Source organism: Bufo bufo, chromosome 5 (genome assembly GCF_905171765.1).
Source record: "Bufo bufo chromosome 5, aBufBuf1.1, whole genome shotgun sequence".
In the NCBI taxonomy this organism is placed as follows: Eukaryota; Metazoa; Chordata; class Amphibia; order Anura; family Bufonidae; genus Bufo; species Bufo bufo.
Genome location: NC_053393.1, coordinates 245,980,567 through 245,994,050, shown reverse-complemented (window position 1 = coordinate 245,994,050; position 13,484 = coordinate 245,980,567). Strand labels below are relative to the sequence as shown.

The 13,484-nt window shown below is 53.8% G+C and overlaps 1 protein-coding gene across 2 annotated transcripts in view; it reads right to left on the bottom strand.

Annotated features, from left to right (window-relative positions):
* MLH1 (mutL homolog 1) overlaps window positions 1-13,170 on the bottom strand; it is a 148,799-nt gene extending 135,629 nt beyond the window's left edge. Inside the window, exon 1 of one of the 2 annotated variants that reach the window (XM_040431919.1) lies at window positions 12,973-13,170. In XM_040431919.1, the coding sequence (XP_040287853.1) occupies window positions 12,973-13,088 (116 nt within the window). In that variant the 5' untranslated portion in view covers window positions 13,089-13,170. The other variant, XM_040431920.1, reaches the window with a different exon arrangement.
* Window positions 13,171-13,484: the final 314 nt, after the last annotated feature.

Genomic DNA, 13,484 nt, shown 5'->3' with positions numbered 1-13,484 from the left:
CCTCCGGATGGAGAGACCACTCTCCCGGATCCACCTTGGTGCGACTCAGAAAATCCGCCGTCCAATTGTCGACTCCCGGGATGTACACTGCCGACAATACTGGAACATGAGACTCCGCCCATAAGAGGATCCTCGCTACTTCCCGCATTACTGCCCGACTGCGAGTCCCGCCCTGATGGTTGACATAAGCCACAGCCGTGGCATTGTCCGACTGAACCCGCACCGGGCGAGTCGCCAGGAGAGGAGTCCAATGGGAGAGGGAGTGGAAAATCGCCCTCAATTCCAAAACGTTTATCGGGAGACGGGATTCCTCCGTCGACCAGACACCCTGAACTGTGAGGTTCCGGAGAACACCTCCCCAACCGATGAGGCTGGCGTCGGTGGTGACTATCGTCCAGGAGAACGGAAGGAAGGACTTTCCTGACGATAGGTTCAGGGGAGACTGCCACCAAGGGAGAGACGCTCGAACTTGCCGGGACAGACGAACAGGAGTGTCTAGACCCCGAGGGTTCTTGTTCCAGAGGGCAAGGATCATCTGTTGTAGCGGACGAGTGTGAAATTGGGCGTACGGAATCGCCTCGAAAGAGGAGACCATAAGGCCCAGCACCCGCATGCACTCCCGAATGGTGGGACGTGGAGAGCGTAGAAGGAGCACTATTGCCAGACGAATCTGGGAAGCCTTGGAATCTGGAAGAAACACCCGAGAAATCGAGGTGTCCAAGATCATCCCCAGGAACGAAAGTCTCTGGGAGGGGTGCAGAGAGGACTTGGGGAGATTGATCAGCCATCCGAACCGTTCCAGGGATTGAACCGTGATTCGGATGCTGTCCTCGGCCTGTGGAAGAGACGGAGCTTTTATCAAGATGTCGTCTAGGTATGGTAACAAAGAGATGCCCCTGGTGCGAAGAAGCGCCATGAGAGGCGCCAGAATCTTCGTAAAAACTCGAGGGGCGGTTGCCAACCCAAAAGGTAGGGCGACGAACTGGTAATGACGCCCCCCTATGGCAAAGCGCAGAAAGCGATGGTGGGACTCTGCAATAGGGACGTGCAAGTAGGCGTCTTGAATGTCCACAGACGCGAGAAATTCTCCTGGACTCAGAGAAGCAATAACGGAGCGAAGGGACTCCATGCGAAACTTCCGCACCCGTAGAAACTTGTTGAGAAGTTTTAGATCCAAGATTGGACGCACTGACCCCTCTTTCTTTGGAACAACGAACAGGTTTGAGTAAAAACCTGTCCCTTGCTCTTCTGGGGGAACGGGGGAAATGACACCACGGTCCAGAAGAGAGGAGACCGCAAAAAAGAGGTCCGAGGCCCTGGCTGGATCCCCCGGAACGCGAGAAGGGAAAAAACGTTCCGGCGGGCTGGACGCGAACTCCAACTTGTAGCCGGACGTCACCACTTCCAGAGCCCAGGCGTCCTGAACGTGAGCCCTCCAGACCTGTTGAAAGGAGAGCAGACGGCCCCCCACCACGAGGGGTGGGGGCACCCCTTCATGCGGAGGGTTGCTTGGGAGCAGGAGGACGGGCTGACTGCGCCCGAGGCCGCCAAGAAGGCTGGGGCTTGAAGAAAGGCTTCTTGCGGGAGTCCTGGGACCCCCCTGCCGATGAGGATGACGGCGTCCTGGCAGTGGAGAAGCGACGAAAGGACTGGCCCCGGAAACCTGAAGGCCGAGACCGAAAGGGACGCTTGGTCCTGGGCTGGGGTAGATGAGTGCTCTTGCCCCCTGTTGCGGCAGAAATGAATTCATCTAGTTGAGCCCCAAAGAGCCTGGACCCTTCAAAGGGAAGGTTAGCGAGGGATCGCTTGGATGAGGCATCAGCATCCCACACCTTCAGCCAGACTTCCCTGCGCTGAATGACAGAGAGGGCCGAAATACGGGCAAAGAGGGAGCCGATGTCCATTGAAGCCTCACAGAGATATTTAGACGCTTGAGACATCTGGATGATAAAATCCAGAGTATCTGCAGAGGCGTCCTGCTCTGACAGATCCTGGTGGTGGCGCTGCAACCACGTTGTAAGGGCTCTGGCGACCCAAGCCGACGCAAAGGCCGGTCGCAGGGAAGCGCCCGCCAGCGAGAAGATGGACTTGGAAAGTGAATCCAAACGTCTGTCCACCGCATCCTGCAGAGAGGAACCGTCTAGGACGGGAAGGGCCGTGTTCTTGGCTAACCTGGCCACCGGAGGATCTACCTTAGGGGAAGAAGTCCACTTTTCCACTGTGTCAGCTGGAAAAGGATAAAGCGTATCCATACGCTTGGTGGCCGAAAATTTTTGATTAGGTCGATCCCAAGCTTTTGATAGGACCGCAGTGAATTCCTCGTGAATAGGGAACACGGCGGACTCCTGTTTCTTGGGTGGAAAAAGGGAGAACTCCCGACTAGTGGAGGGAGGAGAATCCCCTTGTATATTAAAAGTGTCACGGACAGCTGCCACCAACTCGGTTACCATGGTGGAAAGCTTAGGCAGGGGTTCCCGCTCCGTGACTTCGTCCGATCCGGACAATTCCCCATCGGATTTGCGCTCCCTGCGAGGGGGAGAGTCAACCGGGCATGCCTCAAGGCGAGGGGGAGAAGCGGAGTCATCCGAGGAGGAATGCTGCCGCTCACGCTGCCTTTTAGAAGTCAGACGCCCTCTGTGAGAGTCGCTGAGAGGGGATGGAGTGGTGGATGCCACTGGAGTAGTAGCCGCCATGCGCTCCATGAAGGACATGGCTGCCTTGGCAACTAAGGCCAGATCAGCTGCCGCATTAGACATGGCGGAGGCCCAGGCGGGTACCGCTGGATCCGCAGGGGCAGAGGGAGGACCGGGCTGAGCAAGAGAAGGAGGCTGATCCTGTCCGGGAGCAGGGCATGAGTCACAGGAACCAGTGACAGAAAAAGGCCTAAGGCATATTTTACATGACTCCAGTGGAGCCTGAGAGGAAGCCTTGGAAGGCTTAGGGGCCCCAGGTTTAGGCATGATGGTATTCCAAAAAAGATTTCCTACCAGGTTGCTGCAATTCCTACCACCCAGGCAACAGCAGAAGTCTCCGGTCACCGAGAACTGAGGAGCTGCACGGCCGCAATCCAGCAGAGTCTCCGGCGTAGGGAGAGACAGAGCTGGACGCCGAGGCTCCGCCCCCTTGGACGCGTCATTGCGGCGCGAAATAAGCGCGCGAAATAAGCGCGCGCACTTCAAATACACCCCTTCGCCAGAAACGGCGCAGCGGGGGTTAATATCGGGAGGAGCAGGCCGGCGGGAGCTGCAGAGAGCGCAGCGGCCATAAGATAAAATACACTCCTTCAGTGCCAAGATTGCCGCCGGTGCGGCCATAGTCTGAGCTGCAGGCAGGTATCAGTGGAATCACCAGCCCTCCCCAGAAGGGCCCCCTCCCAACGGGAAAAAATGCCCCCAGCCGGTCCTTCTCTAGCTCACCTCAGGTCACAGAGCGCCAGACAGACGACATGAAGGGGTGGGGGGAGGGGGGGGAAAGGAGGGAGATTGAAGCAGGCAATACTTATCTGCACAGCATGCTCCCTCGATGTCCAGACCAGCAGGGATTCACCTCTTCAGACGTCTGACTCCAATCAAGGAGAGCAGTGCTGAGAGCGCAGCGGCCGCAGTCTAAGTGAATAGAAAATACACCATATGCAAAGGCGTCCTGCCTCTGCCGAAATCAAGTTGCCGTTGCGCTGTAGGCAGGTAGGAAAGGCATATCCGTAGGCAGGAATCACCAGCCCTACCCAGAAGGCCCCCTCCCATAGTAAAAAAAGGCCCTCAGCAGGTCCTTTTCTAGCTCACCCAGGCGACCTCAGAGTGCCAGACAAACGACATGAAGATAGGGGGGGGGGGGGGGAGGGAGATTGAAGCAGGCAATACTTATCTGCTCAGCATGCTCCCTCGATGTCCAGACCAGCAGGGATTCACCTCTTCAGACATCTGACTCCAAAGGAGGTCAGTGCTCTGGTGGAGGGTAGGCAGCAGGTGTTCCAGCAGCTGGTGGGATGCCAGAGCTTACATGTCGAGCCTGGATCCACTTTTCTTCTGTGGGGGAATGGGAGGTAGCCAGGAACCTTCAGAAGACCGTGGCAGACCCTCCACAGGGGCCAGGAAAGCGCAATGCTGACCTGCGTCCCCATCTGAAACCAGAAAAAAATAACAAACAGGAGAAGAATAAATGTCAACCTCCTTGAACGGACACTAAGCAAAGACTGAAGTTCTCCTGGAGGTGCCTGGGGGTATAGCCCGAGGAGGAGGAGCTTCTTTTTTTGCATAGTGTCCCTCCTAGTAATATCTCTAAGCTATACCCATGGTCTGTGTCCCCCAATGGAATGAACGAGAAAGGAGATTTTTGTGAAACTCACCTGTAAAATCTTTTTCTCGTAATTTCCATTGGGGGACACAGACCATGGGTATAGCTTAGAGATATTACTAGGAGGGACACTATGCAAAAAAAGAAGTCCTCCTCCTCGGGCTATACCCCCAGGCACCTCCAGGAGAACTTCAGTCGTTGCAAAAGCAGTAGGAGAAGGAGAACGGAAATAAAACACTATGGAAACCATCACACAGCACACCATAAGGCGTAAACCAAAAAAGGGGCGGGAGCTGTGTCCCCCAATGGAAATTACGAGAAAAAGATTTTACAGGTGAGTTTCACAAAAATCTCCTTTTCTCGTTCATTCCATTGGGGGACACAGACCATGGGACGTCCCAAAGCAGTCCATGGGGTGGGAAAAAAGAACAAATCCAACACCGCCAGGAATAAACGTCCAGCAGTCAAACCGGAACCACAGCCTGCAATACCCTGCGCCCAAGAACAGCACCAGCTGAGGCCAGAGAGTGTAACTGATAAAACTTTGTGAAAGTATGTAAGGGCGGCCGCCTTACACAACTGGGAAACGGATGCGCGATTGCGTCTAGCCCAGGAAGCTCCCACTGCCCTTGTGGAGTGAGCGGTAATCCGCGACGGCGGAACATGTCCACGAGCGCGATATGCCGCAGCAATAGCGGAACGGATCCACCGCGCCACGGTGACCTTGGAAGCCGCCAGGCCCTTACGGGACCCTTCAGGAATCACAAAGAGAGAGTCTGAACGCCGGAAGGAAGCGGTAGCCCCCAGGTACACCTTCAGAGCCCTGACGACGTCCAGGGAGTGGAGAGCGCATTCCTTGGGGTTCGCCGGAGAAGGACAAAAAGAGGGCAGGACAAGATCCTCGTTAAGGTGGAAGGAAGAAACCACCTTGGGCAAAAAAGAAGGCACCGGTCTGAGCACCACCTTATCCTGGTGAAAGACCAGAAAAGGTTCCCGGCAGGAAAGTGCGGCCAGCTCCGAAACTCGCCTGATGGAGGTTATGGCCACCAGAAAAACTACCTTCCAGGTGAGTAAAACCAGAGAGACCTCCCTCAAAGGTTCAAAAGGCGCCGCCTGAAGGGCGCGCAGAACCAAGTTGAGATCCCAGGGGGGCAAGGGAGGCACAGAATGCGCCAGCCCCTGCAGGAAGGGTTTTACAGGTCCCAAAAAGGCAATGGACCTCTGAAAAAAAAAAAGCCAAAGCAGAAACCTGACCCTTCAAAGAACTGAGCGACAGACCCATGTCGAGGCCGGACTGGAGAAAGGACAGCACCAATGGGACAGAGAAACGTAGGGGCGGGTAGCCCGATTTCTCACAAAAAAACAGGAAGGCCTTCCAGGTGCGATAATAGATTCGTGAAGAAGCCGGCTTCCGAGCCCTGATCATGGTTCTCACCACCGCATCAGAGAAGCCTCTCTTCCTCAGGATGGCGGTCTCAACAGCCACGCCGTTAAACGCAGCTGCCGTGAATTCTGGTGGAAGAGCGGCCCCTGAGACAGGAGATCCTCTCTGTCAGGCAGAGGCCACAGAACGTCCGCCAACATACGAGCGACGCTGGAGAACCAGGCGCGGTGAGGCCAATCCGGAGCGACGAGAATGGTTGGTATCCCCTCCGCCTCGATCTTGCGCAGCACCTTCGGCAACAGAGGAATCGGAGGGAAGACGTAAAGGAGGCTGAACCGCTGCCATGGAGATACCAGCGCGTCCACCCCGCCCGCCTGTGGGTCTCGAGCGCGGGCTAGATACACCGGCACCTTGTGGTTGAGCCGGGAAGCCATCAAATCTACGTCCGGACGGCCCCATCGGAGGCAGATGTCCTCGAACACCTCCGGATAGAGAGACCACTCTCCCGGATCCACCTTGGTGCGACTCAGAAAATCCGCCGTCCAATTGTCGACTCCCGGGATGTACACTGCCGACAATACTGGAACATGAGACTCCGCCCATAAGAGGATCCTCGCTACTTCCCGCATTACTGCCCGACTGCGAGTCCCGCCCTGATGGTTGACATAAGCCACAGCCATGGCATTGTTCGACTGAACCCGCACCGGGCGAGTCGCAAGGAGAGGAGTCCAATGGGAGAGGGAGTGGAAAATCGCCCTTAATTCCAAAACGTTTATCGGGAGACGGGATTCCTCCGTCGACCAGACACCCTGAACTGTGAGGTTCCGGAGAACACCTCCCCAACCGATGAGGCTGGCGTCGGTGGTGACTATCGTCCAGGAGAACGGAAGGAAGGACTTTCCCGACGATAGGTTCAGGGAAGACTGCCACCAAGGGAGAGAGGCTCAAACTTGCCGGGACAGACGAACAGGAGTGTCTAGACCCCGAGGGTTCTTGTTCCAGAGGGCAAGGATCATCTGTTGTAGCGGACGAGTGTGAAATTGGGCGTACGGAATCGCCTCGAAAGAGGAGACCATAAGGCCCAGCACCCGCATGCACTCCCGAATGGTGAGACGTGGAGAGCGTAGAAGGAGCACCACTGCCAGACGAATCTGGGAAGCCTTGGAATCTGGAAGAAACACCCGAGAAATCGAGGTGTCCAAGATCATCCCCAGGAACGAGAGTCTCTGGGAGGGGTGCAGAGAGGACTTGGGGAGATTGATCAGCCACCCGAACCGTTCCAGGGATTGAACTGTGATTCGGACGCTGTCCTCGGCCTGTGGAAGAGACGGAGCTTTTATCAAGATGTCGTCTAGGTATGGTAACAAAGAGATGCCCCTGGTGCGAAGAAGCGCCATGAGAGGCGCCAGAATCTTTGTAAAAACTCGAGGGGCGGTCGCCAACCCAAAAGGTAGGGCGACGAACTGGTAATGACGCCCCCCTATTGCAAAGCGCAGAAAGCGATGGTGGGACTCTGCAATAGGGACGTGCAAGTAGGCGTCTTGAATGTCCACAGACGCGAGAAATTCTCCTAGAAGCAGAGAAGCAATAACGGAGCGAAGGGACTCCATGCGAAACTTCCGCACCCGTAGAAACTTGTTGAGAAGTTTTAGATCCAAGATTGGACGCACTGACCCCTCCTTCTTTGGAACAACAAACAGGTTTGAGTAAAAACCTGTCCCTTGCTCTTCTGGGGGAACGGAGGAAATGACACCACGGTCCAGAAGAGAGGAGACCGCAAAAAAGAGGTCCGAGGCCCTGGCTGGATCCCCCGGAACGCGAGAAGGGAAAAAACGTTCCGGCGGGCTGGACGCGAACTCCAACTTGTAGCCGGACGTCACCACTTCCAGAGCCCAGGCGTCCTGAACGTGAGCCCTCCAGACTTGTTGAAAGGAGAGCAGACTGCCCCCCACCAGGAGGGATGGGGGCACCCCTTCATGCGGAGGGTTTGCTTGGGAGCAGGAGGACGGGCTGACTGCGCCCGAGGCCGCCAAGAGGGCTGGGGCTTGAAGAAAGGCTTCTTGCGGGAGTCCTGGGATCCCCCTGCTGATGAGGACGACGGCGTCCTGGCAGTGGAGAAGCGACGAAAGGACTGACCCCAGAAACCTGAAGGCCGAGACCGAAAGGGACGCTTGGTCCTGGGCTGGGGTAGATGAGTGCTCTTGCCCCCAGTTGCGGCAGAAATGAATTCATCTAGTTGAGCCCCAAAGAGCATGGACCCTTCAAAGGGAAGGTTAGCGAGGGAACGCTTGGATGAGGCATCAGCATCCCACACCTTCAGCCAGACCTCCCTGCGCTGAATGACAGAGAGGGCCGAAATACGGGCAAAGAGGGAGCCGATGTCCATTGAAGCCTCACAGAGATATTTAGAAGCTTGAGACATCTGGATGATAAAATCCAGAGTATCTGCAGAGGCGTCCTGCTCTGACAGATCCTGGTGGTGGCGCTGCAACCACGTCGTAAGGGCTCTGGCGACCCAAGCCGACGCAAAGGCCGGTCGCAGGGAAGCGCCCGCCAGTGAGAAGATGGACTTGGAAAGTGAATCCAAACGCCTGTCCACCGCATCCTGCAGAGAGGAACCGTCTAGGACGGGAAGGGCCGTGTTCTTGGCTAACCTGGCCACCGGAGGATCTACCTTAGGGGAAGAAGTCCACTTTTCCACTGTGTCAGCTGGAAAAGGATAAAGCGTATCCATACGCTTGGTGGCCGAAAATTTTTGATTAGGTCGATCCCAAGCTTTTGATAGGACCGCAGTGAATTCCTCATGAATAGGGAACACGGTGGACTCCTGTTTCTTGGGTGGAAAAAGGGAGAACTCCCGACTAGTGGAGGGAGGAGAATCCCCTTGTATATTAAAAGTGTCACGGACAGCTGCCACCAACTCGGTTACCATGGTGGAAAGCTTAGGTAGGGGTTCCCGCTCCGTGACTTCGTCCGATCCGGACAATTCCCCATCGGATTTGCGCTCCCTGCGAGGGGGAGAGTCAACCGGGCATGCCTCAAGGCGAGGGGGAGAAGCGGAGTCATCCGAGGAGGAATGCTGCCGCTCACGCTGCCTTTTAGAAGTCAGACGCCCTCTGTGAGAGTCACTGAGAGGGGATGGAATGGTGGATGGCACTGGAGTAGTAGCCGCCATGCGCTCCATGAAGGACATGGCTGCCTTGGCAACTAAGGCCAGATCAGCTGCCGCATTAGACATGGCGGAGGCCCAGGCGGGTACCGCTGGTTCCGCAGAGGCAGAGGGAGGACCGGGCTGAGCAAGAGAAGGAGGTTGATCCTGTCCAGGAGCAGGGCATGAGTCACAGGAACCAGTGACAGAAAAAGGCCTAAGGCATATCTTACATGACTCCAGTGGAGCCTGAGAGGAAGCCTTGGAAGGCTTAGGGGCCCCAGGTTTTGGCATGATGGTATTCCAAAAAAGATTTCCTACCAGGTTGCTGCAATTCCTACCACCCAGGCAACAGCAGAAGTCTCCGGTCACCGAGAACTGAGGAGCTGCACGGCCGCAATCCAGCAGAGTCTCCGGCGTAAGGAGAGATAGAGAGAGAGCGGGACGCCGAAGCTCCACCCCCTAGAACGCGTCATAGCGGCGCGAAATAAGCGCGCGCGCAATTTAAAATACACCCTTTCGCCTGGTACGGCGCAGCGGGGGTTAATATATGAAGGAGCGGTCCGGCGGGGAGCTGCAGAGAGCGCAGCGGCCGCAGTCTAAGTGAATAGAAAATACACCATATGCAAAGGCGTCCTGCCTCTGCCGAAATCAAGTTGCCGTTGCGCTGTAGGCAGGTAGGAAAGGCATATCCGTAGGCAGGAATCACCAGCCCTACCCAGAAGGCCCCCTCCCATAGTAAAAAAAGGCCCTCAGCAGGTCCTTTTCTAGCTCACCCAGGCGACCTCAGAGTGCCAGACAAACGACATGAAGATAGGGGGGGGGGGGGGGGGGGGGATTGAAGCAGGCAATACTTATCTGCTCAGCATGCTCCCTCGATGTCCAGACCAGCAGGGATTCACCTCTTCAGACATCTGACTCCAAAGGAGGTCAGTGCTCTGGTGGAGGGTAGGCAGCAGGTGTTCCAGCAGCTGGTGGGATGCCAGAGCTTACATGTCGAGCCTGGATCCACTTTTCTTCTGTGGGGGAATGGGAGGTAGCCAGGAACCTTCAGAAGACCGTGGCAGACACTCCACAGGGGCCAGGAAAGCGCAATGCTGACCTGCGTCCCCATCTGAAAACAGAAAATAACAAACAGGAGAAGAATAAGCGTCAACCTCCTTGAACGGACACTAAGCAAAGACTGAAGTTCTCCTGGAGGGGCCTGGGGGTATAGCCCGAGGAGGAGGAGCTTCTTTTTTTGCATAGTGTCCCTCCTAGTAATATCTCTAAGCTATACCCATGGTCTGTGTCCCCCAATGGAATGAACGAGAAATAATAAAGGAACGGCACATCATAGTCATAAGAATAGATGCTCCAAAACTGTTATTACATGGGGAATGCATGAAGCTATTAAAGGGAGTCTTTCACCTATGCTGACCATTGTACAGGGTGGGCCATTTATATGGATACACCTTAATAAAATTGGAATGGTTGGTGATATTAACTTCCTGTTTGTGGCACATTAGTATATGTGAGGGGGAAACTTTTCAAGATGGGTAGTGACCATGGCGGCCATTTTGAATCCAACTTTTTTTTTTTCAATAGGAAGAGGGTCATGTGACACATCAAACTTATTGGGAATTTCACAAGAAAAACAATGGTGTGCTTGGTTTTAACGTAACTTTATTATTTCATGAGTTATTTACAAGTTTATGACCACTTATAAAATGTGTTCAATGTGCTGCCCATTGTGTTGGATTGTCAATGCAACTCTCTTCTCCCACTCTTCACACACTGATAGCAACACCGCAGAAAAAATGCTAGCACAGGCTTCCAGTATCCGTAGTTTCAGGTGCTGCACATCTCGTACCTTCACAGCATAGACAATTGCCTTCAGATGACCCCAAAGATAAAAGTCTAAGGGGGGGGGGGGGAGGGGAGATCGGGAGACCTTGGGGGCCATTCAACTGGCCCACGACGACCAATCCACTTTCCAGGAAACTGTTCATCTAGGAATGCTCGGACCTGACACCCATAATGCGGTGGTGCACCATCTTGCTGGAAAAACTCAGGGAACGTGCCAGCTTCAGTGCATAAAGAGGGAAACACATCATCATGTAGCAATTTTGCATATCCAGTGACCTTGAGGTTTCCATTGATAAAGAATGGCCCCACTATCTTTGTACCCCATATACCACACCATACCATCAATTTTCTTCTGCGTAAACCGAGGGTCCTGTTCCAATTTTTGTTTTGCCCATTCTGCAAATTCAGTGCGCCGATCTGGGTCATCCTCGTTGAGATGCTGCAGTAGCTGGAGTTTGTCAGGGTGCCATTTGTGAGTAGCTAATATCCGTCGAAGGGATGTTCGACTAATGCCACTCTCCAGTGACATGCGGCGAGTGCTACGCTGTGGGCTCTTGCTGAATGAAGCTAGGACAGCCACTGATGTTTCTTCATTAGAGACAGATTTTATGCGTCCACATTTTGGCAAATCCAACACTGAACCAGTTTCACGAAACCTAGCAAGCAGTTTGCTAACTGTAGCATGGGAGATGGGTGGTCTCGTAGGGTGTCTTGCATTGAAATCTGCTGCAATGACCCGGTTACTGCATTTACCAGACATCAACACAATTTCTATCCGCTCCTCACATGTTAACCTCGGCGACATGTCAATGGCTGTAAACAAAGAGAAACTTGTAAATAACTCATGAAAGAATAAAGTTACGTTAAAACCAAGCACACCATTGTTTTTCTTGTGAAATTCCCAATAAGTTTGATGTGTCACATGACCCTCTTCCTATTGAAAAAACAAAAGTTGGATTCAAAATGGCCGACTTCAAAAAGGCCACCATGGTCACCACCCATCTTGAAAGGTTTCCCCCCTCACATATACTAATGTGCCACAAACAGGAAGTTAATATCACCAACCATTCCCATTTTATTAAGGTGTATCCATATAAATGGCCCATCCTGTAGAACACTAACACCATTATCGGCATTATAGTCCCCATATGGGAATGCTACTTACTGTTTAGCTGTCCGTCGCTTATTTTCTTCAAAAAACACTTTTCTTCATTATGCAAATTAGGTCTGAACGTGCCCTGGGGCGGCGTTCAATCGGCCGGTGACCAAGCCCCTGTAACGTTACATTACCCTACTTCGTGAGATTTCCCTACCTCGTAACTTCAGGTTGCACCGGAAATTACGCGAGGAGGCGTGCCGGAGTTACGCCGATCTGCACATGCGCAAAATGACGGTTTAAGGAAATCTCACAGCGGAGTTCAGCTGGACACCACGCATGCGCCGGAGAGCCTCACCAGCCTTAGGGTAGGGAAAAATGACGGCCCAGTGCGCAAGCGCGGCTAACTACAGAACATCCATCCGATCTCCGCGACTGCGCAGTGTGGGGGTAGGGAGATCTGATGGCTATTTTTTCTGTTAAATAAATATATATATAGATCGGATGGATGTTCTGTAGTTAGCCGCGCTTGCGCACTGGGCCGTAATTTTTCCCTACCCTAAGGCTGGTGAGGCTCTCCGGCGCATGCGCAGTGTCCCGGTGTCCAGCTGAACTCCGCTGTGAGATTTCCCTAAACAGTCGTTTTGCGCATGCGCAGATCGGCACAACTCCGGCACGCCTCCTCACGTCATTTCCGGTGCGACCGGAAGTTACGAGGTAGGGAAATCTCACGAAGTATGGTAATGTAACGTTACACCCCTCCTCACTATTCATATAAAACCCCTCCCCTTTCACCCCTCTGGCCTGCCCTAGGTTCTTCAGAAATCCAGCGCTAGCGCCGTTCACAAGATTCGCCGTGCCTGTGCACTTCATTCCCCATTATGAGCAGAAGCACAAGAGCGTTTAATGCGCATGTGCCGGAATGGGGAATGAAGTGGGCAGGCGCGGCAAATCTTGCGAACGGCGCTGGATTTCTGAAGAACCTAGTTGGATTCTAATGTCTGGAAAGCGCCGCGGAATATAGTAGCGCTATATAAGTGCATAAAATAAATAATAGCTAAGGCACTAACTGTCAGTGGTTAGCAGAAGCATCCTACAAATGGATCTTCTGCAGAGATAAGCAGTGTCTTGGTATAGAAATATACACACATATACACACGTGCAGGCAGCATATGCGGTAATGGCTGCGCAGAGAAGGATTACCAGTTCTCTAGAAGCTCCTTGATAGCATTGGCGGGTCGCTGGATGACTTCCCCTGCAGCAATTCTATTCACCACAGTTTCCTCCAGGCGGCGGATGACTCCTGCTGTGGGGGACATAGCGCCGCAGCCCCTGTCTGTCACCGGACACACCGTGCGGTTGTCGCTGACACGCTACGACAGTAGCGTCAGTGTCAGAAGGTTGGCGCGCTGCATAACAAGCGAACACCAATCAGAATCGCGGGTGCCACAGACTGTGCGAGGGAATGTCTGCGCGCCCCAGACGTCTGCGGCGGCGGCCATATTGTCGAAGACCATAATCACATAATTGTCATTGACAAGTTGAGCAAAAATGATGGGAAAGAAGTGTGCTGTTTTGGAGAAGTTCCCATAGAGGATCTAGGGGTTGCTTGCTTCGTGCATTCCCGCGCAGACCCCGGAGAGAGCAGTGCTGATAGTCCGGGGTTCCTGAAAATATGAAGATTTCATATCCCGTCTAGAAATTAGTGTTCAGGT